Source organism: Anser cygnoides, chromosome 3 (genome assembly GCF_040182565.1).
Source record: "Anser cygnoides isolate HZ-2024a breed goose chromosome 3, Taihu_goose_T2T_genome, whole genome shotgun sequence".
Classification (NCBI taxonomy): Eukaryota; Metazoa; Chordata; class Aves; order Anseriformes; family Anatidae; genus Anser; species Anser cygnoides.
The window spans coordinates 19,188,401-19,213,868 of NC_089875.1; the positions used below are offsets into that span (position 1 = coordinate 19,188,401).

At 37.3% G+C, this 25,468-nt stretch overlaps 1 protein-coding gene across 9 annotated transcripts in view; it reads left to right on the forward strand.

The window, feature by feature from the left end:
- Positions 1 to 25,468, forward strand: part of CDC42BPA (CDC42 binding protein kinase alpha) — a 162,012-nt gene that overhangs the window by 130,886 nt on the left and 5,658 nt on the right. For 6 of the 9 annotated variants that reach the window (XM_066993616.1, XM_066993617.1, XM_066993618.1 and 3 more), the window contains 15 exons: positions 627 to 746; positions 1,404 to 1,484; positions 2,600 to 2,705; positions 3,452 to 3,588; positions 4,219 to 4,358; positions 5,045 to 5,126; positions 6,269 to 6,485; positions 7,288 to 7,350; positions 8,253 to 8,846; positions 10,782 to 10,879; positions 12,180 to 12,264; positions 12,996 to 13,119; positions 14,430 to 14,547; positions 23,768 to 23,885; positions 24,807 to 24,964. In XM_066993616.1, coding sequence (XP_066849717.1) covers positions 627 to 746; positions 1,404 to 1,484; positions 2,600 to 2,705; positions 3,452 to 3,588; positions 4,219 to 4,358; positions 5,045 to 5,126; positions 6,269 to 6,485; positions 7,288 to 7,350; positions 8,253 to 8,846; positions 10,782 to 10,879; positions 12,180 to 12,264; positions 12,996 to 13,119; positions 14,430 to 14,547; positions 23,768 to 23,885; positions 24,807 to 24,964 — 2,241 coding nt within the window. Of the gene's footprint in view, positions 1 to 626; positions 747 to 1,403; positions 1,485 to 2,599; positions 2,706 to 3,451; positions 3,589 to 4,218; positions 4,359 to 5,044; positions 5,127 to 6,268; positions 6,486 to 7,287; positions 7,351 to 8,252; positions 8,847 to 10,781; positions 10,880 to 12,179; positions 12,265 to 12,995; positions 13,120 to 14,429; positions 14,548 to 18,102; positions 23,886 to 24,806; positions 24,965 to 25,468 lie in introns of those variants that run through there. The other 3 variants (XM_066993625.1, XM_066993623.1, XM_066993624.1) reach the window with 3 other exon arrangements.

A 25,468-nucleotide genomic window follows, 5' to 3' on the forward strand; every position in this document is an offset into this window, starting at 1 on the left:
TGTTATCAGGACACCTGATCATACCCAGTGTTCTGTTGTTCAGTATAATCTTGTTCTTGGCTTAGTTTTGTTGTGTATCAAAGACTAGGAAAATAGTCCCCTGAAGAAAATGCAGAAAATAAAGATGTTTCCCTTTTTGTAGTTTCAGTGGAGTACAAAACCCTTCAATTCTCTGTGAATATTGTTAATGCTAATTTAAGGAAATATAACATTTGCTCTGCCTTTTCTGCTAAATACATTTGCACTGATTTATGTGGGTTATATGGGAATTCACTACTAACAAATCTCTATTACTGGTGGACAAAATAAGAGTAATGTTTAGGAAATAGTCACCCTTTAAAAATGCTCAATTACAAGTCTTCTTGAGTGTTTATCAGGCCCCTGAACTAGCAGTCCTTATGCATGTGCTCACCTCTCAGCAGAGCCTTGGCGTCTTCATATTTAATAATTTAAATTGTGTTTTTGTAGCTTGATTAAAGAGTTACTTGAAACTGACTTATTCTTTCTCAGTTCTCTCTTAGGAATTCTGCTGCTTCCTTATCTTATTTTGGTAAGAGTCAAGAAATCCATTTTAATGATGTCTTTGATTTCTTTTATTTTTTTCCCCCTCTGGAATTTTCTCCTAGATTGATTCAGTTGAGAATTTTACATTGTCTAATACACCATCACGGGATGAAGATACCAAGTCTCACCTCCATTCAAGATCAAGGTCTCCTTCTACAGCAAGCGAAACTGAACCCATAGAGGTACTCGATTTTTTTTTTTTTTTTTTTTTAGGAGTATCAGTTTTACTTTGCTGTTACAAATCTTTTTGTTTAGAAACTAAACTCGCTATACTATAGGGACTATTTAGAACCCTGTAAATAGCTTTCTGCATTGGTGGTGAAGCTGTACTTTGGGGAATATTGAGTCCTTTTATGTATGGTTAGTTGGTTTGGGATGGGGACTATGTTAAATCAATTATTGGATATCTTTGCATAATGTATCCTTAGTTGTGAAAATTTAAGAAATATTTGCACAAAGTTGATGTTGCAATATAGTTTGTGAGAGCACGTTTTGGAGTCTTGCCCATACAAAATATTAGCAAGGTTCTGCAACTGTAATAATGGATCATCCCCTGTCCCTGTTTAAAAAATCAATTCTCTGATTATTTTATGTTAGAAAATAGTCAGTTAAATGGAGCTAATGCAAAACTATTTTTGCTGTTTAAGATGTCAAATATTTAAGAGCTGAATCTCGCACATCATTTTTATGACAAGTAAGATTTGTATTCCTGAGTCCTTCCTTTGTTAGTCAATTTGGGTTTTTTTGTATGTTTGGGAATGGAGTGGGCGGCAGGTTGTAGTATTTTTACTTTATTCAAGCTGTCTTTGATAGTGTGTATTTGATGTCTTATTGATCAGGTTATGGATCATCCTCCCCGTTCAATTCACACGCCAACCATGAAGACAGCATATATTGGATCGGGACTTTCTGCACTAAAGGTATTCAATCATGTGTTCACACTTTTTGTACAATAAGGGGAAAAGTATTGCTCCTGGGCCACAGCATCAGGAATCTTACCAGAACTCTCCAGAAGAGTTCTTTGTGTGCAGGTTGGTTGCTTTCTAAAATTTAACAGGCCCTCAGTAGCTCAGGGTTCTTCTGTGTATATGAAAAAACAAACAAAAACAACAACAAAAGCCTTTTTTGCAATTAATCAATGAAGTGAGTAAGTCTTTCTAATACATCTGTTCCACTGCTTTGATAAATTGCAAAACAACAAAAGACTTTATGTAAAAGAATGCTAAAGATGTTTGAGCAGGCAGTTCTGTTGGCAACGTCTAAACAGGTCAATCAAAAATACTAAGTGGGTGCACTTGGAATCATATGAAACAGATTGTACTGCACACATTGTTTCATTTTTACAAATGTTTTGCCTTAACAGTAAATAATGATTATTTTTCTGAGCTTATAGACCTCAATTACAGTGTTCCAGTTGTGTGATTCATCCCACCATGTTTCCGTGATAGCAATCAGGTCATATTTGTCTAACTGTGACATGGTTTCCAACTCCTTCTGCTTGTTTCCCATGCTGTGTGTAGAGGCACTTCAGCTAGTCTATCAGTTGCAATCAATTGATTTTAAAATCAACTTTATCTGTATTCTTGCTTTAAATTGGGTATTCTGAAATTGCCTGTGCCTGACACCATAAAACTGAACTCTGTCTTGCTTTCTGGCATAAAAATAAGAATTTTGAAAAAGTTTGATATTTTACTTTGAACTAATGCAACACTCCTTACAGTGAAGCACTGAATATGTTTCTTGAAAGATAGGTATATACATATGTTCAACTTGTAATGAGTGTAATTGGATAATTTTGTCAACTTTCCTGTCTATGGTGGAAACAAACTAATATTCTGAGGCAAGGTACAGTTTCTATGGTTATGTTCGCATGGGATGGTTTAAGTTATCAATAACAAGCACTGATAAGGAATGTCTTCAGCCTGTGTGTTAGGAACTCAGGTCTCATTTCAGCAAACACTCTTGTGTCTGTGAAAAGATAACTATTCTTCAGAAGCGTTACAGGTATTAACATCCTTGTCTGCTTGTTTCACAGCCTAAAGCACATCAGTTTGTAGTGAAATCATTTAATACCCCAACAAAATGCAATCAATGCACATCTCTGATGGTTGGTTTAATAAGACAGGGCTGCACTTGTGAAGGTAAGTATAAAAGGAGGAAATGGGAACTGAAGTTCTTACAGATGCAGATTGCATAGTAAACAATAATGCAGGTGTCTTCTGTATACGTTTTGAATAACAGAATATATTCTCATTCTGCTGTCTTGTAACAGTGGAAGCCAAACACTTTGAGTATCTCACGTAAAAAATCACCTAGTTATCTGGCTACTGGTACTTATTCTGGTTGGTGGCAGAAGAGCTTAGCAGAGTTTATGTAAATTAGCAATAAGGGGTAGCAGTCAGTAGTCGAGTATGCTGACAGCAACCTTGCTTTACGACCCGGGGCAATATGTAAGAAAGTTTTGCAATTTAGTAACAATATTGCTTCTTTCCAGGACTGATTTATTCTAGATTTATGTATACACAGAATAACACACATAATTTAGGGAAGTTTCCAGCTTTTTGTTTATAAGACAGATGGACCTAGAAAAAAAATAATACAGATTTTTCAGTTTGAACTTCTAATGAGGCTCTTTCTTACCTGAATGAAACCAGACTGTGTATCCATAGAACTCTGAAGCTGAATAACTCTGAATTTAGATCCAATCAAATTATGCACTGCTGTTGTGCAAAAAATACTTTTCTGTTTTAGTGTAGCAAAGTTCAGTGCAACAATTCAGTTGTTAATCAAAAAAATAAATAGAAAAAGTATCATCATCGTTATCATAGCTTTTGCATTGCATAAGAAATAACCATCAAATACTTTTGTTTCTTTTCCTCCTCACAAGTATGTGGATTCTCCTGCCACGTGACCTGTGCAGACAAGGCCCCTGCAGTATGTCCAATCCCTCCTGAACAGACTAAGGGCCCTTTGGGAATAGATCCGCAGAAAGGTATAGGAACAGCTTACGAAGGACATGTTCGAGTAAGTATCAAGTAGCAGCATTTGGGGCACTTGCATTAAATTTGTTGCTTTCTGGAGGTGAAATTAAATACTAATTTTAGGGGAGGAGGATTTAGTAATATTTTAAGGTAGCAGTTCGGAAACTGAGACATAAATTTTCACAGAGCAACTCTTGGCATTTTCAACAGTATTTCTCTCTCTGTGTCTGTTGGGCATTGTGCACTGAGTTGGTCTTGAATAGTCCATCTCTAGAGATCAGATCATCTTCCCAGGCCAATGAGTTTTTGAGTCTTCCTGTTGACTAGTACTGTTTGCTGGTAATTGCTTTTAAAGAATTAATTAAAAAATTACTAGGCAGATTTCTGTTGACCAACTAGAGATAGATGTTTATATCTTTTGTCAACATATCTTTGAATAAGCTTGTTTACTAGGGAGAAAGTGGTGCAAATTTTTTTTTAAAATAACATGTTGTGGTATCTGTATGATTGTGTTTGATGCTCTTACTGCATCTATGCTATTTCTTATCTTGCTTAACATTATCACTGAACAAAAGTTTATCAGCCTAGATAAGAGAATTGATTTTTGTACTGCCTGTTTGATTTTTGACTGCACAGAGATTTAAAGAATTGATCAGAATTTATTTTGCTAAAGGTACCCAAACCAGCTGGAGTAAAGAAAGGTTGGCAGAGAGCGCTGGCAGTGATCTGTGATTTTAAACTCTTCCTGTATGATATAGCAGAAGGAAAAGCATCCCAGCCCAGTGTGATAGTGAGTCAAGTCATAGACATGAGGTAAGCTTTCTGTTGTTCAGTGGGAGCTTTTCATAAGGGGAAGGGGGGGCGGGTGACAACGCAATAAAACTTCATTACTACTTCCTATGCCAAAATGCATCTGTTAGCTGTGTGTAAGAAGTGGAATGAGTAAAGAATAAAAATACATTCTTTTGGGGGTTGGATAGAGTTTTTGAAGACAGGTTGACCTTTGTCATTGGATAAAATTAATAGAACTTTGTATTCAGGAGGGCTGAATATTTTGTTCTCACAGTCTTCAGTATTATTGAAATACTACTGACTTCGCTGAAGGTTGACGACATCTAGCGTACCCAATTAAGATTACAACTTCTAGACAGTTTGGATTTTTATGAAAGAGTTGAAAGGGTCTTCTTGCCCCAGTCTGTTCTTTCTAGTTTGATTTTTGTTTTAAGTTTTTAATTTAAACAGATGCAAAAATAAATACTCTGAATAGGTATATTTCCATCAGCATTTACCAGGAGTAATTACGTAACATTGCATTATGAGTTCCATTTGCAGATAAAGAGAAAAGTCAGGATAATTTTAAAAATTAGATCTCAGTACTGTCCTGTTGTGTAAGTAACAAAACAAGGAAATTGGTACTGTGGAAATATGAGTAAACAACCAAACACACAGATTTTGCTTTCCTTAACATTATTTCCAATAATGTTTATGGTCTCCATAAGGGATGAAGAATTCTCAGTGAGTTCTGTCCTGGCTTCAGATGTCATCCATGCAAATCGAAAAGATATCCCCTGTATCTTTCGAGTAAGTATGTATGTTTTGAGCCTAGTTACCCAGAAGTGCAGGGTTTTACACTGGGATGTACAGCATGCATTCACTGACTACCTGCTCTGGTGTTTAACTTCAGTCGCAAGTCCTAGCAGTGTGTTATTCATGACTGCAGCAGTGCATAAAGCTCTGTACATAGATCCATATATTTTTCGTCATAAAAATAGCACAAGTTTTCATCAATAAAGATGATAGGTTTTATTTTTTTCTAACCTTCACAATAAGACTTATGTTTCTCAGCTTCCTATTAGCCATTTGAAATTCTGTTCTTCATGACCTTCTACACTTTCATTTCCCGAAGTTGTCTTCTGCTTCTCAGTTTGATTTGCTGCATTATTCCTGAAGCATTTTTTGTATGTAATTTCTTCATATATAGACACTGGATTTCTGAAAACTCCCATTCATCAGGTAGTTAGTATAGAAATACAGTGTAATATACTCGTCAAAATTTATCTGTTACCTGGTATCAGGATTTTGCCATCACTGTCTTTTTCTAATATTCTTTTTATTTTTACTGGATATTCTGTTGAAGGTTTGACCTCAGTGAAAAATCTTTGGTGTCTAATTAATTCTCGTATCATTTCTTTACCTGCACCATTGTATTTCACTTCTTGTTCTTCCTGCTTTCAGACTGTTCAGCACTGTACATGCTAGGAGGAGATAAACCTACAAAAGGGGCTTTTGCTTTTATCTGTAGCAGCTGTACCAAATACATGATGATGATAGGTCATTCTTATGTATATACCATTCCTATTACGTTAAATTAACGATGGAAACTATTGACTTTTAAAAAATACAGAATACTTTGTAAGAAATTCTTTACATTATAAAATTGCTGTGAGATGTCTAGCTGATTTAGGGTGGATGTTTCCAAGTTACAGAATAAATATAAATATGTTACAAAAAAGTTTTCAGAGTTATTCACATCTATAGGTCTTTCCGCCATGAGCTCTTGATTGTGATAAATTTTTTCTGTTAACTAAAGCTAAATTTTTGCATTCTTAGATCAGATAGCTGATTAACAGAGCACTTTACATGCATCTGATATCCTGTATAAATGATCAAGACAAAATCTTTTATTGCTTATGACTTAAAATATGTATTTAAAAATTTTCCAGGTCACAGCTTCCCAGCTCTCTGCATCCAGTAATAAGTGTTCAATCCTGATTCTAGCAGACGGTGAGAATGAAAAAAGCAAATGGGTAGGAGTGCTCAATGAATTGCATAGGATCTTGAAGAAGAACAAACTCAAAGACCGCTCAGTCTATGTTCCCAAAGAAGCTTATGATAGCACCTTACCCCTCATCAAAACAACACAGTCAGCAGCAATCATAGGTATGAAATGAATAAGAAGAAATCTCTGAGAAAAATTTCTTCTCTTAGATTCTAATGTTGCCAGAAAAAAAGCAGAGTAATGTAGTTGATTCATGATGGCCTCTATGATGGGTATGCTTAAAGCATACATTTTAAAGAAAAATATGTTAAATTACATTGTTTACTGAAAAGAGAATAATATGTAGTGTTTTTATCCCATATGGAAATATGTATGGGAGTACGAGAGAAGTGCAAAGTATGACCCAGAACTTTTGTCACATCTTTAAAAATACACAGATGCATAGTTACAAGCCATTTTGGCTAAGCATTAAACATTACTCTTTTGTTATTCTGTAAACATAATTCCTTAACTGGACAGATTTAGAACTACAGAATAGGTGTAAATCACTGATTTTACAAAAATCTGCCTGTTAAAAAAGAGAGACAAAAATTGAGAGCTGAGAATAAAGTCTTTTAAAATGCTACTGCACAAAGTATGTTGAGCTCAGATTATTTATATGTGATTTTTTATTTATTGCAAAGTAAGTGGTATACCTAAGTACTCTGAATGAATTCTTAAAAATAATGTTTCTTGTGTTATTTCTACTAACAGGAGAAATGGAAAAAGACTTATTTTTTTCAGAAATTTGAAAGACCATTGTTTTTTTCTTCCTATTTTAGATGAATGTGTTTATTCTGGCTTTATATTTGTTTATTTCAAGATATTAAAAAGTCTCTGTTAATCAGAATTATCTCATTTGTTGAAAAAAAAAACATTTTAAAAGAAAACTAACCTTTTTTTTCCTCTTTGTTAATATCATAGACCACGAAAGAATAGCACTGGGGAATGAAGAAGGGTTATTTGTTGTGCATGTCACCAAAGATGGTAAGAGATTCGGAACTGGTAATAATTTGCCTTATATTAAATAACCAGAAAGTGACTTTGTAAGCCTTGTTCTCTTACGATATCCTCTAGTTTCATTTTTCTCAATTTACTGTATTACAAGTTGGACAGCCCCATGTGAGAGCAGATAATCAAGAAGCTGTTCTCTGTGCTTTCATTTTTGGGTATCAGTTCCAGTAACAAAGATCCATCATCTGGAATGCAGCTGAAGGTTTTATTTCCTTGTTGGAAGCAGACTCAAAATTAAATTCAGGCCAGGTTGGGTCTTTGTCCAGTCAGGTCTTGAAAATACCTAAGGTCAGAGATTTCACAACCTCTCTGGGCAGCTTGTTGCAATGTGTATTTCACAATGAAACATCTTCTCATATCTAGCTGGAACATCCCCCGTTCCAATCTGACTTCTTACCTCATCTTCTTCTGCTGTGCATCTCAGTAAGGTGCTTGGATTGGACTTCTGTGAAACCTCCTCCTTGGTATTGGAAATGAAACGTTATGTTCAGTTATGTAGAGACATAACAGCAGATGCCAAAGCTAATTCAACAAGCAACATGTTTAATTGTACAATTTAGTTCTTTGAGGGTTTTCCTTTATTCAGTAGTTTAGTGGCTATAAATTGTTTTTTAAATTAATTCTAAAATGATATTGCAGTTGTTATTACATAGGATCTGTTCCTCCCTTTTTCTGATGAGAAGTCAAAGGATTATCCAGCTCTGGCATATCTGGTATAATTAAAATACAAATTACAATTCTGTATTTTTAAATATATATTAAGGGAGCAATAAAGGGGATTTCTTTTATTTGCTTCATAGTTTATCCACTACAAATACATACTTTTAAATCAATTCACACTTCACTGTTATCATTTTTCTTGTTTTTTTTTTTAGAGATTATCCGTGTTGGTGACAATAAGAAGGTTCATCAGATTGAGCTTATCCCAAATGAACAGCTCATTGCAGTAATCTCAGGACGAAACCGTCATGTGCGGCTTTTCCCCATGGCAGCGCTGGATGGAAGAGAGACTGAGTTTTATAAGTTGGCAGAAACAAAAGGCTGCCAGTCAATAGTTTCTGGACACGTACGCCATGGAGCCTTTACATGCTTGTGTGTAGCTATGAAAAGGCAGGTCCTCTGTTATGAACTAAATCAGAGTAAGACACGCCACAAAAAGATCAAGGAGATCCAAGTTCAGGGGAATGTCCAGTGGATGTCAGTCTTCAGTGACCGTCTTTGTGTAGGCTACCAGTCAGGTTTCTTAAAATATCCCCTTCATGGAGAAGGCAGCCCATACAGTCTGCTCCATCCAGATGACCACACACTATCATTTATCTCACAGCAGCCAACTGATGCCATCTGTGCAGTCGAAATCTCAAATAAAGAATACCTGCTGTGTTTTAGCAGCGTAGGGGTTTATGTTGATTGCCAGGGCCGAAGGTCTAGACAACAAGAATTGATGTGGCCTGCAACTCCATCATCTTGCTGTAAGTTGCTCTGTGTGTCAGTCTATTTGTTATTATACGTAGAAGTGATCACTGCTTGTATTAAGATCCCCAGGATGTGAAATTCAAGGAAAATTATTCAACAGGTATATGAGTACTCAGCTTCTTTGTCAGCGGTTTTAAATCTAGTCAAGAGGATTTAATCCTGATCTCATTTACACTGGCTTTGACAGCTCTATAACAGACTTGTGCTGCTGTAGCTAGTGCAAAGAGAAACCAAGGGCCAGGATTTCTAGGTCAGTCACCTGATCTATTTCTAAACACCCAGCCTGATCTCTAAAACAGCCTTAGGCCCTAGAGAGGCTAGTGGGATCTTTTTGCATTTGCTACAGCTGAAACTAGACTGTTGCTGTTTAAAGCCTAAAAATTTGATTATACTTTGGCTCAGCATTGTGATTTGAATTGCTCAAAGATAACCATGATCTGGTAGTTAGACTTGTCTTTCTCTTAATGGTACTTATTCTTGCTTACTGATTTTTTTTTCCTTTTCTTTTGTTGCTCCTTCATTCTCTCAACTCTTTTCTCGTTCATCTTCTTTCTTTTTAATTTTCTTTTATTCTTTTTTTTTTTCCATATTTTCCGAACTACAGCATAGTAGTAGAAAATGTATTTCAACAGTGTAGGAAATGTATTTCCTAACCTCATTGGGAAAAAAATGAAAAATTTCAAGATTTCCTTTTCTAGTAAGAATTGTGTTAAACATTTATTGCATGTTTTTTCAAAGCTGGGACTTCATAATTGTGACAGAGGAAAAAGAAAGCTGCAGTACTTGCCTTCTTTTTAATATCTTTCTGAATGCAGATAAAGATTAGCCAAATTTGTCCTCAGATTATATGAGCACAGTCCTATGTTGATTTTTAAGATAGTCTGCCTTCTTACTTCACTGTGACAGCACTAGTCACGTTGCAGAGGAGAGTAATGTTTCCTCTGGTCTGAATGAAGCCCCATCTCAATGTGGAAGAATAAGTTTTTACAGCCTGTATGTCACTTCTGTTTTTCAAGCAAGAGCATGATTATTATGATGTCAGAACTCAGAAAATGACTGAGTCAGAATAAAAGATTAAGTAAATGAATAAAAAACAGTTATTTTCACATGTAGACTTTCTATACTGGCCATTGACATTTGCAAGTTGCAAAACATTGGCAAGTTTTTTCATTGCCTTAAATGAAGTGACTTGATGGCATTCCAATTCAGAACAGAGGTATATTTTATAGCAAATAGTGTTACATATAAACACAAGTTTGATGCTCTTGTTAGTCTTGGCAGACTATGGCAGCTTTCTTGCCAATGTGGAAGTACTGAATTCTCCTTTAGATGTCCCAGTTGAAAAAATTTCATGCTTGGAAAATGTGCCAAATGAGTAGCACAGAATTCCCTTTACAATGTGGAAAATTAGAAAAGAGAATTAAAACTAGCAGGAAATATGAAGACACTACTGACTGTATCATGGTGCTTAATTTTAACTGATGTTCATTTAGTACATGGTCCAAACACTAAGCACATTCATTCAAAGGACGGTTATTAAATAACAAGAATACCTACCACATCATGTACAAAATACAAACTCTTAAAAATAGGGTTTTTAGAGAAGAAAAATATTTAACAACATCAGTGCTTGGCAGAGTAAGTTGTAATTCCTTGTAGTTCATGAAGTGGTTTGGTTCTGCAAAGTTAAAAGAAAAATCTTGTGAAGGTTTTAGAAGTTTTTTTTGGTGGTGGTTTGCAATAAATTTAATGGCCATTTTTTAGTTAAAATTTATTTTGCAACCTAAGGTTGTTTTTAGATTGTTTTGGTTTTGTTTTTTTTGTTGGTTTAGTTTTGCTTTTTCTTATAAATACTGTTAAACCATAACAAGTTGTATATTGTGAACCCTGTGTAAAAGCACATGACTGTATACCTAATCATTCCATCTCAGGTTACAATGCACCATACCTCTCTGTGTATAGTGAAAATGCAATTGATATCTTTGACGTGAATTCCATGGAGTGGATTCAGACTATTCCTCTCAAAAAGGTAACTTGCTCTTTTGATATCAGTTAAAGAATATGATTAGACTTCAGTATTGCTTTGCTACATTCATACTTTTTTTCTTTTTAAGGACATTAGAGTTCATCATTAAAACTGCTTCTTTAAACATAATTGAACTAAAAGAAAAAAAAAGAAAAAAAAAAAGATTGTAAGTAGAATGTTGTTAGGTTTGGTTCACTTACCAAAAGGAAGAAGTGTTTGAAAACTGACACTACCTTGGTATTTAGGAGGTGTTTGCTCAGCTGGAACAGGCTTCCTAGCAAGGTGTTTGATGACCCGTGCCTGTCTGTGTTCAAGAGGCATTTGGATAATACCTTTAATAATATGCTTTAACTTTTTGTTAGCTCTGAAGTGGTCTGGCAGCTGGAGTTGATGATCTTTGTAGGTCCCTTCCAACTAAAGTATTCTAATTCCAACTCTAAAGCTGTATTGGGAAAGGGAAGGGGAAAGGAAGGGGAAACAGCTTATTCTGGATGTAAAACAGAAGCAAAGGAACAGCTCATCCTGGATGTCATCTCTAAGCATGTGGAAGAAAAGAAGGTGATCAGGAGTAGTCAGCGTGGCTTCAGCAAGGGGAAATCATGCTTAACCAGTCTGATAGCCTTCTACGATGGAATGACTGGCTGGGTAAAGGACGGGAGAGCAGTGGGTGTTGTCTACCCTGACTTCAGGAAAGCTTTTAACACTGAAGGGGGAAAAGGGTTTGTTTCTAACAATTCACAGACTATTTGGAAAGTGGATTTTTTTTCCTCATGAAGCTGTACATCACAAATATCGTTAGGTTTTAGCAATCTGTATATACTCTTAAGTCACAAAGTGTAATTGTGGCATGGTGCTAACACAAAATAAAATATTAGTGCTTTGTGCATCTGATAGACTGCAACTGTATTATTACATGAAGTATCTTATGGAACAATTTATTTAAATGCTGGTAGGAATGTTGTTATGCCTGTGGCTTTAAGTGGAATTTTAGGCAACTCCTTGTGTACTGGATCTCCAAACAGAAGTTGAAGATCTAAGATTGTCCTTTCCTCTGTTTTGTGGCTATAACGACTCTCAGTTGTTACTTCTGAGAGCAGGCATGTGTCATTGGATACTGCTTCCTCCAGATTGTATTTCTTCTGTGGAGTAGGCTTTGCTCTGGCCAGTTACACTGTCCTGCTCCCTGACTGGCTTTATAACAGTGCTCCTTTCATAAAGATTAGAATGCTCCTTGGAACTTTCAGAATAAGATGCACTATGTAAATAAGAGTTATTACTAAAAGATAGGTTTTCCTTGTTTCAGGTACGACCCTTGAATGCAGAAGGATCGCTCAACCTTTTAGGATTGGAAACAATTAGGTTAATATATTTCAAAAACAAAATGGCAGGTAAGTAAAAAGGAGCCGGTTTTCATCATGCAAAATTTTGTTTAGAAAAAACATTTTTCTCTTGTCATGAATCTGTGCATTGTAGAAAGTTCCATACATACATACATCTCTCAAATGTATACTTGTTAGTTTGGGAGAAAGCCATGCTTATATATTACACAGTGATTGAAATGATACTGATATCTGGTAGGCAGGTAGCCTGATTTTTTTCCCTTTTGAATATTCAATAAAAATATAAAAAAGACTTAAAATAGAAAACGGAATGACTAGTTGCACCCCCACATCTGAGATAGCCTGCCAAAACACCATCTAAAAATACCTGCACAATTTAGGGCTTTAATAATGATCTTGGCAGTGCTGAATTGAAATTAATCTTATACTTGACCTAAAGAAACCTTTCCCAAAGTTCAGAAAGCAAATGTTTTATACTGTTTTTTAAGTATGTTCTCCTTGAAAAGGGAAAATAAAGGTTTTGTTTATGAAAGAATTAATCAACGTTTATTTTGAGAAATACGGTTGTGGCAAAGGGGTGAAGAGAAGGGTTAAGTCTGCTTTTGTTTAACAGAGTAGATGGTGACCAAGAAGACCCCTAAATCAAGGAACGTTTTTTCAAACTTGATGGAAAATGGGTGGTGTGCTACACTAGCAAAAGTAGAAAGAGGAAATGTCTTTGAATTCAAATTCCATGAATGCCTAATGAAGTTTCTGGATCATTTTCATATTGATTCCAGAGGGCGATGAGCTGGTAGTTCCTGAGACATCAGATAACAGCCGGAAGCAAATGGTTCGAAATATCAACAACAAGCGCCGCTATTCATTCAGAGTACCAGAGGAGGAGAGGATGCAGCAGAGAAGGTTAGTATGCAACCTGTACTTGTCTTCTGCACGTGCCTGTGGGTCCTGAAGGACAGTGGATGATGCCAATGTAGTAGTACTTCACTTGCTGCTTTCTGGAATGCCTATTCACATGTTTCTGTGTCTTCACTAGCGTGTTAATCCTCTGTATAATTTCTGTTAATACCAGTTTGGAAATGGATATACGCTGGATACATGAGTAATTTCAGTAATACAAATTGTCTGAAACAGCTCTAATTTGGAATGCAAGTTTCCACATACTGTATATAGGGACACAGGTGTGCACATACATTGTATATGTAAAGATCCGTAATAAACACTTTGCAAAAGGAGATTGCATTGATAATTATGCATATATATTAATTATTTTCAGACTTTTGTGCTGCTTTTCTTTCTAGAAAGGCAGTTCTACTCTCAGCAGTATTCCAAAGCACATGCTTTTCAGATTTATTTAACTACATTCACATTCTGTAAATTTCAGAAAACTCACCTTCAGGGGACATAGGACTGCACGACATATTTCTAAATAGAAGTCTTTAACAGGTCACAAATACTTTCCTAAATGGCTGTTAAATTAGGTTTGCCCTATTCATTCACAGTGTTCACAAAGCATGTTACTGTCCATTTACTATCACCCACTAAGGATGGTCTACTACTTTGCTAAACTACTCTCCAAGTACTTCAGGTTTCTAACTTTCAACTTCTTTCACGAATGGCTGGCTCTCAGCTTTCTTTTCATTTTGGTTCTAAGAAAAGTAATATGTGCGTGCAGCAGAGAAAAAAATTCCGGTTCTTGTTCTTGACTTTTCTGAGCTGATTGTGGTTTGGTCTTTTAAAATTGTATTTATTCTGAGCTCTGAAATGTGCATACTTCTGGAGAACTTGTAATGCCATTCTGACCACAGACTGAGAAAGGTACCGCAGTATTACTTTGTTTTTTATTTTCTCCTTCATTTTCATCTGTGCTTTGTAATACAGCATCACAAGTGGGTTCTGCTTTTGCTCATCTTACAGAGCTTTTTATCAGCTCAATAGTGGTTGTATATTTTCTGACTTTTAGTAACTATTGGGTGTGGGCTATTAGCCTGCAAAATATCATTCATTTGTTCTGGCCCTTAGCCCTCTCTTCAAGCTGGAAGTTTGCCAGCTTGCTTGTCCATGCTAGTGCTGATAGCAAGAGTTTATTATTGCTAACATGGTTAAATAGTTAATTTCCATTTTAAGATAGCTGATAATCAAAGCTATAATTATTTTTTTAAGCGGCTATCTTCACCTTGAACAAAATATCTAAACAGTATTTTCTCTTCCAGGGAGATGCTACGTGATCCAGAAATGAGAAATAAATTAATTTCTAACCCAACTAATTTTAACCACATAGCACATATGGGTCCAGGTGATGGTATACAAATTCTCAAAGACCTTCCAATGGTAAGTGCAAAAGTACATGTGAGAATGACTGACTGCAACAGAGGCTGCAAATAAGAGAAAGACAGACAACTACAATTTTAAATATATGTTCAGAGTGTTTGATTAATTTCGTATGGGGAACAGTGTAACTAGGGAATGGATGCTGTTCGTGATCAAATTTACATGAAGAGGATGACACTTAAGCGTTGATGGCAGGGGAAGGATTAACTAATGCCTCTTGGGTTTTAAGGCAGGTTGGCTTCTCAGTGTTGGTTTTAGCTTTTATAGCACTTTTAAAGGTAAAAAGAGGATTTGAGCCTGGATACTTTGTGGAAATGGAAAGAGAAATTCTTTTCTCCATGAACTACGTTACTGTAAGTTCAATTCCTTTCTTTTCTTCCTATCCTTAACTGCAGCTTAGCCTCTCTCTCTGCAGCCTCTTCTCAGATAGTGAAACTGTGGCAGTTTAAAAGCATGTAGTGTCCAAATTTCTTTCCATGAGTAAGATGTGATTTTTCATTTTCTCTCCAAATTAAGTAGATTCAGTGAAACAGAATTTCTTAAATGAAAACTGCCCTTTAAGTAAAAATGAAGAAAACAAAACTTGTAATAGCACACACATTTGTTTCCACAAAGCCTTTTTAAGGAAATGCTCAGCAGGAAGTTAGTGAAGTTTTTGCTGAGCTACAAATTAGTATTTAGTTCAAAGGAGATAATCACACTGCTCACTTCAGGCTACGTTGAACATCTATCTTATTTATGTGTTCTGTATTGCTTTCTAAACAATGGTTTTTCATCCACAACAGATGTGATTCAGGATATGATAATTAACTCTGTAAGAAGGATTATATGATATTATTAAACGGATGATACGAGTACCTCCATAAGACATAGGTGTATATAATTAGTACAGCAGCGCTGTCTAAAATGATCATCAATATTACATGGAGTTTACGCAGAAAGCAGGAAGTAGGAGGACTTTTCAGTAACTGAAAAACTAAAAGGAAACAACAATAAGACTGGAAAAGAAAATGTGCCATGCAATTGCAGTGGCTTTAGAGCTTAAGAGCTTAACTTCTGGTCTCCAGATACTCATTTCTGCAAAAAATGGTACTTCTATGTTATATTTTACATACTGATCTTTACATCTTTGAAATCTGCATCTTGAACAGGAGCCCTTTGACACTGTCTTTTACTTGTATGAGGATAGGCAAGGAAAGGAAAAGATTTCCTTTAATCCCATACTAGAGGCACTTAGAAAAGGCTCTCTATAACAAGTCAGTGCAGCTGAGCAACAAACAGTAGTGTGTGTGTGTATTTATAATGAACTAAAAATTAAAAGAAACAGGCTGGTTCTAAAAAACGCAAGACAAATCCAAGGGAAGTTGGCTGAAGGCCAACTCACGTATCACCTGGATGTTTATATATATGTGTCTGCTGTTTAATGATAATTTGCTTCAGGGCAGGATGCAGATCAGAACTTCTTTTCAACTCTTCCTTTACTAGTGTGTTCTTTCAAATATTTCTGTCTCTAGTCAAGTAGAGAAAATAATTACTAATGATAAAGGTAGGGCAAAAGATGTCTTATTTCATGAGTGTTGAAAGTTCTTGAGAACGAAAAGCTGAGAGGATTCTTAATCAAGCCCCAAATCTGGAAAATGTAAAATGAGGAAATACTTTACCTATAGATGGGGATTTTCAAGGCTCTTACCTGGATTAATATTTCTTGAGCTATATCAGCCTTGTATTAGCTAAAAGGTCATATTGGAAATAGGATTGGTCATTTCCTTCTTACGAATCAATACAATGTTTTGAAAGAAATTTAGGAATCACTTTCTATGCTTAATATCGATGAGAAGACTTTAGAAAATGTTTACGCTATAAAACTGATTTATGCACTTGTTCTACTGCTGCATCCTTTTTTTAAAGTTACTATTAAAAACTTTTTTTGCAAGTAGTCTTAACGCTGGGAGAAGTCATTGCAGATAAAGCAAATTTGATATTTATTTTTATATTTTCAGTAACAAGGTAAAGAATACTCTTCCATTCCTGTGTATGGCTTAGCTTAGTATGCTTCAGAAGAAAATGTATTTATTTTTAAAGAAATATGGGAAAGATTGCTGCCTTTTACTTTGCAAATGCTTATTTCTGTTTACTAAAAGGGATAATAAAATACATTTTTGCATGTAGAGTGCTACCAGTAGAGGGACTAAGCAGTACAAATTAATAGTTTTCTCAAATCGTCTTTATCCAACTACTTCAGGAGATGTTGCTTACGAAATATCGGAATACAGAAAGTGAATGAAAATAATGAACTGAGCCTTTTTACTTGCTGTTTCTTCTGACTTCTTTGAGCAATTTCAAATGTGGCTGGATCTACTGATAGGAATTTGTTCTTCCAGCAGGGGTTTTCGCTGAAGTCAGTATGGTGTTATATGGGCAGAAGGGTCCTTATTGATAGGGTTTAATAGAGAACAGATATTTTAATCTCTGCACTGGATGAGATTGTCACATTTTAATAGCCAGCTTGGCCTTGCTTTATCTTACATCCGTGGATGAACTTTATAAAGTGAATGACAATTTTTATTTACATGTATGTGTTTATATATGTATATTTATTATATACACTATATATACATATATATGTATGTATACATATAGTGAATCCAATTAAAACCTGTCTCTGCAGTCCCATTAACCTGCCTCTGCTACCTTTTTCAGGTGAAGTGCCTAAAACTGAGCAAAGCACAGAATTAGATGTGGTGGCAGCGTCTATTGTGTGGCCAGGTTGCAATGTGCTGGGAGGGCAGGTGGGCTGCCTTAACCCATGGCGTAACTGCCTACTGGAGGCAGTGCCCATGGGAGCTTCCTTGCTCCCAGCCTAATGCTTTCGTTAATGATGTCTTTTGGAAGACCAACTGCAGAGAGTTTAATTTGTATTGTAAAAGTACAAAATGAAAATCAGATAAATGGAGAGTTTAAAATTATTCCTGGCTTTTTGATATGATGTGTACAAAACAGATGCCTTCATATACACAGCATGTTTGTCTGCACGTGAGAATGTCCTTGCTGACACAGCCACACAAGGGAAAAAGACGCTTTCTCTGTGCATTCTTTCCAAAATCTTGGCATGCAACAGGCACTTGATATGAGCAGTGAGATACATTTATAGCAAATTGCAGTCTTTTTGCCTAGTTCTGTGTTCTCTCCATAATGGACACTCTTGACTTCAGGATAGCCCTGTGTTTGCGCAGAAGTGAATGTGCCCAAGACTGAGTGAGGTCAGATTTAAATGAGAATATAGTAGATGTAATCAGACAACTGTAAGTTTGCATCCTTCTTTCCTTCATCACTATCAGTTACTTTAGGGTCTGGCTTTGACAAGCAAGTTTGTGGGCTAAGCCATAACAGAAACCAGAAGCTCTTACTTGCTGTTACCAGAGTTGTAATCAGTACATGTTTGTATTTTATTGATGTGGATACTAGATTGGGGTCACTGTACTGCTTTGTACAATTTAGAATTGTTCCTGTTAGTATATCCCCAAACTTATTTATGTACGTGTTTTTCTTCCCTAGCAGCCTGTCACCAATTAACTGGCCGTACAGTCTGGCCTCCCTTCTGCCCTCTTGTCCCTTGAAGCCACTTTATCGTGGATGCTCCTTAGTAGTGAAGATCTGAAATCTGGAACTGCACTTACTGCAGCACAGACTACCACTCTGTGTCCATCAGATTTACAGGATTGATTTTGCTTTCATATTCTGCATGCCTGAGTATTTTACATACAAAAGCTAGTCTCAACTGCCATGATATTTGATCGTTAATGCTTCAGTTTGACCTCATTATACATGAGCCATTATACTTCCATTACAGATTATGTGTGAAGCTTTGCTTGTTTGAAGTGAGAACCTATCAGAGTAAATGAATACTTAAACATATTTGATATTCTTTAAAGACAGTGGGAACCGCATGCATGTATCTAATGGCAGAGTCCATGGAGGGAGTTCCATGAAGGATTGTTTTTAAAATGTTGCCATATCGTGGCTTTTTCACACTCATGAATGGCTAAATATTTTTATTGTCTGCAGTTGGCCTGCCCTCGGCTTTTTAGCTTTTTAGACACTCCCTTTTCTCCCTCATTGGTTTTGAAGAATGTAGATGGCTTTGCTGCCAGTTCTATTGGTAGCAGGTATCTCAGTGAAGTCTACGTTCATGGACCATTATTGGAATGGTGGCTTCTTGTACTCATATTTAGATGCTGCTGAACTTACTAATAACAATTTAATGTATATTATATATTACATGCCATAATGTGTTCATTGATGTTTCAGTTAACATGCAAAGCCTCATAATACCTATGCATTCAAAAAATAATAATAATTTGGATTTTAGCAGCTGAGAAAAATGAAGAGAACAGTAACAATAACGTTTGATGATATATATTGGGATGTGATTTAATGTTCATTCAAACTTTACTATATTCCACATACAAAAAGTAGTGCCTTAGGTTTAGTAGAGGGGTAAGCTGAATTTTTACCATATTTTATTTCAGTAAGTCCTAACATTTCTAATGTTATTTGGACTTGTTTCTTTTAAGGTGATGAAATCAGTTGGATAAGGGGAAGAGAAAATTAGGAATGGTGTTCCGATTTGCTGGTGGCCTTTGGTTAAACCATCCATTCAGCAGGCTGACCTGCTGAAAACGTACAGATGGCACAGGGAGTGAGATCAAGCCTTAAAATGCTTTTCTGTTAAATCTAGATTTAGATGAATTTGAATAATGAGCACTTGTGTCAGCGTGTTCTGAAGAGATCAATTCGAATTTTTTCCTGCTTAATTCGCAGGATTACTTTTCTCTCCTTTTTCTTCATGTCACACTTTGGGGGCACGTTACTCAGTTGACCTGTTAAAAACATTTGAATTTCCCAGTACTTCTGCTCTTTATCTGATAAGGGCCTACTCTTGTGGAGTGCAGAGACATCAGTGCAAAGTCTGTTAACCACTAAAGCGCTGTCAGGCTTAGTGAGCACGCAGGAGGAAATAGGCCTTGTGTTCTCTGTGTACGACAGGGTAAATTGTCCCAGTTGTCTGACACTAACCAGCTCACCTTCCCACCCAGTCTGTGTCCCTATCCTGTTGAAACACTGTTCACACCTGTTAGAAATACTCTGTGTTTGTTGTATGGGTGATACTTAATTTTAATGGAATCGCTAAAATGCATGACTAATAGAAGGAAATCTCTTACGATCTTTAACTGTTGTGTATTCTCATCTTTTTTTTCTTCCCACACCATCTCACCTGTGTTCACCTTCCTTTGTGTTATGTCTATTTTAGATTGTAAGCTCCTCAAGGCAGGGAACTGATGCTTCTTAACTGTCTGTAAAGCACCTTTTATAACTGTGGTGCTCTTTGAAATATCAAATTCTAATAAATATTAGAATTTATTCCCAATGAGTTAAAAGTTTTTTTTTTTTAATGTTTTAGCAACAGCAAGGGCAACAGGCCCATGTGACACCATCTAAGGAAGGTACTCAGAGGACTGGGGGTAACTGTGTAAGAACCTGTGCATTGACAAGTGAGCAGGGTTGCTGTTTGGCTGTCCTTCAGTGTTTGACTGCTTTTGCAAATTGCTGTTGCTGGTGTAACCTGCACAACCATCCTTCATTGCTTTCTCTTCCCGTTGTCTTTGATAGCAGCACTCCCCTTGTCAGTTCCCTCATCATCAGTCCCATATGATGTCCTCTCCGAGCAGCTTTGAACACATCTGCCACGTGACTGTTAATTCAGCTGAAAAATTCCTCTCTTACAATTCCATAAGCGCTGCATTTCCCCCATCTCCTCACTCTGTTCTGGGTACTCCAGACTTACGACTCTGAGGACAGCTGAGTTCACTGTACTAACACTCTGTGATTTTCCTTTTGCCTGGCTATTAACATGGGAGAAAAACCCTTGTAAAGTGGTTTCCTTCACCCCCTAACTTTCTTCTGTCCCAGCTGATTTGTTTTCTGCTGTCAACTTTGGGCTTTCCACAGCTCTGACATGCCAAGAAACCGATACTTCATGGCTTTAAAAAGAAAAAAAGTGTGTAACAACTGGGCTGAACCTTTTGCTGTGAAAATTGCATTTTAATCACCAGGAGGATCTGGGATTTTTTTATCTTTTTTTGTTCCACAGTGCACATCCTCCAGCAGTCAGTGGCAGGGATGAGATGCTGTGTATCAGGTTGCATTAGGAAAAGGTTCTGGGTCTGTCTCTGTTGCACCCAGCTTCCAAAGGGTTTGTTTGTGATGAAATCATGTGGAGTGCAAGAATTTACACAGATGGAGAGAGACACAGATTGTGCCTAGACACAGTCTAGGTTCAATTACGTGAATGAAGTTGAAACATGTACAAGCAGGAAGATCAAAAATTAAAGATAACACCATCTTGTTTATAAAGATCCTCTTAATCCTAGTGGTTTTAATCGGTGACCAAGGTAAAATACTGTGCTGTAGATACCCTTCCAGCTGGAATGTAAAATCTGGGGGATGGAATTGATACTTTCTTTTTTTCATGTATTGTGCATCCTGGTCTGAACACGTGAGGTTGGTATGTCCTGTGGTGATTCAAGCCATACTAAAACAATTACACAAGTACTTGCTAGGATATTGTAATTACGTACCGTGCTGTGGCCTCTAGTTCTGCTTAGGACACATTTGCAGGTAAATCAGACATTGTCTGTGAGGTAGACTTGTATAATGGTGGGTGGTTGCTCAGGGCTTGTGTGTGTCTGAGCTGGGCCCCCACTGTAATGGAAACACTGCTGTTGGGTTCTGTGACCTTCGGACACTCTTCAGACACGTGCAGCAAACCTTCACTGCCAGACTGCTTCACTGTGCTAGACCCCTACCACTGGGAAGGGTTTCAGATACATACCTACAAACCACACGGGAGAGAATTTAAAAATGCAGAAGAAATAATAATGTATTTTCCATAAGGTTCTCCATAAGGTTTCCATAAGGTTCCCCGGCACGTACCTAGTTCATTTTTAGATCAAACAATAAATTTGCTCTGTGGAGAAACTTTCTACAAGGAATTACATGGACGTTGCAAACTGAGGTCATGAAAAATAATTGTCATTAGCAACACTAATAAATTAGTCTTTTTAACGTACTCCTTCCTTCCTTCCCCTGATGCCTGTAGGTTATCTATTCAGTCACTGTTAAGGAGGTAGATTGCCTTGTCATTAAACGTAATTGCTCTCCTTGCAAAATTAAATGTTGTAGGTTTATACAAGTATGAAGCGCCTTCCGTGAAACTTCAGTGTGCTAATTGCAGTGCACACATTTCCTGGTGCTGCTCTCGGCTTTCCTTTTTATTTCTCAAAACACAACAATAACCTCTTCCATAGACTATTTGTTCCTTTGTGTAGCATTGGAGGAGCCTCTGTTCTTTATGCCCAGCCAGGTTGCTCACGCTCTAAGCTGTAACTCAGATTGTTCATTGCATGGTGAAGGACAGGAGCAGAAATTTAGTATTTGGTGCTACAAAGTAGGTTGTTCATTCTCATTTGTGAAAAATTAAAAAAAAAAAGGTAAGCAAGAGGCAGCAGCGTGATCCTGCAAGTGATTTAAAATAGATCTTTATAAGCCTTTGGGTATAAATCCTCACTGACAACACTGCAGAAGCGGTTACGGGGAGAATTAAACAGGGCTTTTCCCTTGGTAAGGTCTCTGGTACTCTTTTTGATGTTTGAGAGAGATTTTAAATTCTTCTTTGTTTTTTGAGTGTTAAAAAATGAGCTTTTTCTAGTCCTCTGGGAAGATGAAAAGCAAAGATTTGAGTGTAGTAGCAAAAAGGTCTGTAATAGCAATGACTCTAAAAGTCACTGTAAAATCAGACTGACAGCAGACTGTCTGATAAAGTCTGCACTATATAATACCTATTCGTTGCAAAGCCTTTGTCTAAATATCCACTTTAAAATATATCCAGAGAAATGGTTGGTAGCTGAAAGTCTCTGAGAATACCCGGGGGGTGGTGGGCGGGGGAATCTTTGTTCTGGTCTGAAATTTGCATAACATCGCAGCATAAATAGGCATTGCAATAGAAAATGTTGTTTTATTGTATTTTATTTACCTTATCTGAGAGAGTGGTTGGGGAAATAACTAAATATGGCTAGGAAGAAATTAACAGTTATTGCAGGAAGTGTTTTGTAAAGTGGAAATAAAGTAATGCTCAGAGCTACCTGCAGTTCTTTTCACATTCTGCATCTGTAAAGGTTCCCTAAACTTAATTCTAGTTAATGCTAATGGCTTAATAGTGGAAATCATGTTAGTCTCCTGTTTAGGCAGAGATAAAGTGATAAGAAAGGATATCAGAAATCCTGGGTTAAAAAGCCAGCTCATCTTTAGGCTAACTAAGCTGAGAATCCTTTTTCCCCACAGTTAGCTGTAAGTTAACAGAAGCAGAGATAAAATCTCCAATTAGTTACTTAAAAGTATTGTTTTCCCTTCATTTAAAGACATAACCTATTTTTAAGGAACTGCTGTATCCAAGCAGAGGCATTGTGTTTTATCTCTTCCTCAGTTAAGGACCACTTCAGTCCAGTAATAATTTAGAAAATCTCGCTGGAACTCTGAGATAGTGATCATGGAAATATGTAGAAAAACTGATGGCGGGTGCTCTGGTCATCCTGTTTGAACAGGCTGAAAACACGAGGCAGATTGTCACTTCGGTTCAATTGATGGAGGTCTGGAGAAATGCTGTTAATTCCTTCAGAATCACCTGAGTAATGGAAGATTGATCCAGTAGGTGTTACAACTCTGCAGGCGTTAGGGATTAATATGGTTACCATGTAAAGTTATGCATGCAAGCTGCAAAGGATGGTATCAAAGAGAGAACATTTAATAAAATCCATAGAAATGTGCTCAGAATGCATTAAGCAATAAATCTTGAATTATGTCTACAGCAACCTAAGCTTGCAAACCATTCTTTCAAAGAAGTTCTTGAACTATTAGACTCACTTTTTCAGTTGTCTGCATATGTCTGCATATGTCCATGTAATTCAGCACTTCCCTAGTGTGTGCTTCCAGTCTCTGCACTAAACTGCAGAATATTAGTTTGCAAACTTTGCTGACGTGCTGCTCAGACAATTCATATCTGGTAAGGCTGGGTTGTTAATGTGTTTTGGGGCCTTCCTTCCTAACATCCAAGGTTGAGCTAGCAGTCGATAAAAAAACTTGTTGTTGTGTGTCTGCATTGCAGAATCTTCGGCCTCAGGAAAGTCGGACTGTGTTCAGTGGCTCCGTCAGTATCCCATCGATCACGAAGTCCCGCACAGAACCAGGACGATCAATGAGCGCAAGCAGCGGGTTAGCAGCAAGTAAGCAAACAGATCTGTTGGTCTGGGGCTATGCACAAGTATTTGAGGGAAGAGCTACCTTCATTTGTTTCTGTCTGTACAGCCGCTAGACAGGTTTTTCAGACGTGATGGCTGACTGTATTCCCGTTGAGGGCAAGGACAGCGTTATAATCTTGCTTTCAAAGGAGCACATGAATGAGCAGCTAGCAGTTTGAGAATCCCACATGTGAAATATGTCACGTTTCTAAAACTGCAGTTAGAATTAAAACGGCATTCTTACCCTTGGGACTACTTTGATGCTGCTTAAGCATTTTAAATCATTGACAAGTTGTTCACAAGTTCCATGGTTACTGTTTTTGTTGCTGAACTGCCTAGAGCTGTTGCTGCCTCTCTTGCTGCTGGTGCAAAGAGGAAGCAGTAGAAAACTGGCTGCTGGTATGGAAGTGTTGCGTTGCACTGAATTGGAAACACCTTTCCTAGTGCTGCCATGCTACCTTGTGTGCCAGAGTCAGCACAGGTCACTGTCACCAGGCAAGTGATTAAATAAGAGAGCATGTGAAAACAGCTTGCAGAAGGCACGTATGTCTGCTGTAATCTGTATGTGCTGGTGTGACCCTATCCGCTCCCTGGGGAGATGCAACTGTAACGAGGCTGCCACCACAGCAGTTTCTTCAACTGCTGTCTTTTTAGGGACATAGTGACTCTGTCTGTGCTGTGTAAAGTGTGCTAATACTGACACGCCAAGGGAGGAACCAGAGAATCCCTAGAAAAAACTGTATCTGGCATCAGACGAGATAAAAGCCCACATCAACTGCAAGCCACGAGCTGAGCATCTTGGGTCAATGCTGAAGGAAAACAGAAATAGCTAGAGAAACAGCTAACAAATTTCTGGTACCTTGACTGGGCATCTGTAACGCAGCTTAATTCCTCCACGTGTTTTAGGATCATCTGCACAGAATGGCAGCGCCTTGCGGAGGGAATTCTCAGGAGGTAGCTATGGAGCAAAGCGTCAGCCGATGGCATCGCCCTCAGACGGCTCGTTGTCCTCTGGTGGCCTGGACCAAGGCAGTGATGCACCGACAAGGGACTACGAGCGAGAGGTGAGTGATAGCATAAAGAGGAGGAAATCGAAGCGTGTTGATAAAGATGAGGAAGGTAAATTATGCCATGGGTTTGGTTGGTGTAAGAATTTCTTCACAGAGAAGGCCGGTCAAGCATCAGAATAGGCTTCCCAGTGAAGTGCGAGAGTCCCCATCCCTGGAGGTATTTAAGGGGCTTGTGGATGTGGCACTAAGGTACATGGTTTAGTGATGGGACTTGGTAGGTCAGGTTGACAGTTGGACTTGATAACCTTGAAGGTCTTTTCCAACTTAGATGATTGTACAATTCTATTCTAACTCTGTTCCTAGTATATAATGTGTAGAAAATTCTCTTTGCACTCCTTATCTGTAGATACGGGGACAGTGAGGTTCCCAAAAATACTGGCCCAGTAGACTAACAGCTTGGTAGCAACGTCTCACAGCTTGAAGTGGTGATACTGCTTCTGCCCTTTATTTGCAGACTTGTAAGCCATATTAGCAAGTATTTCACAGCAGGCATTTTGT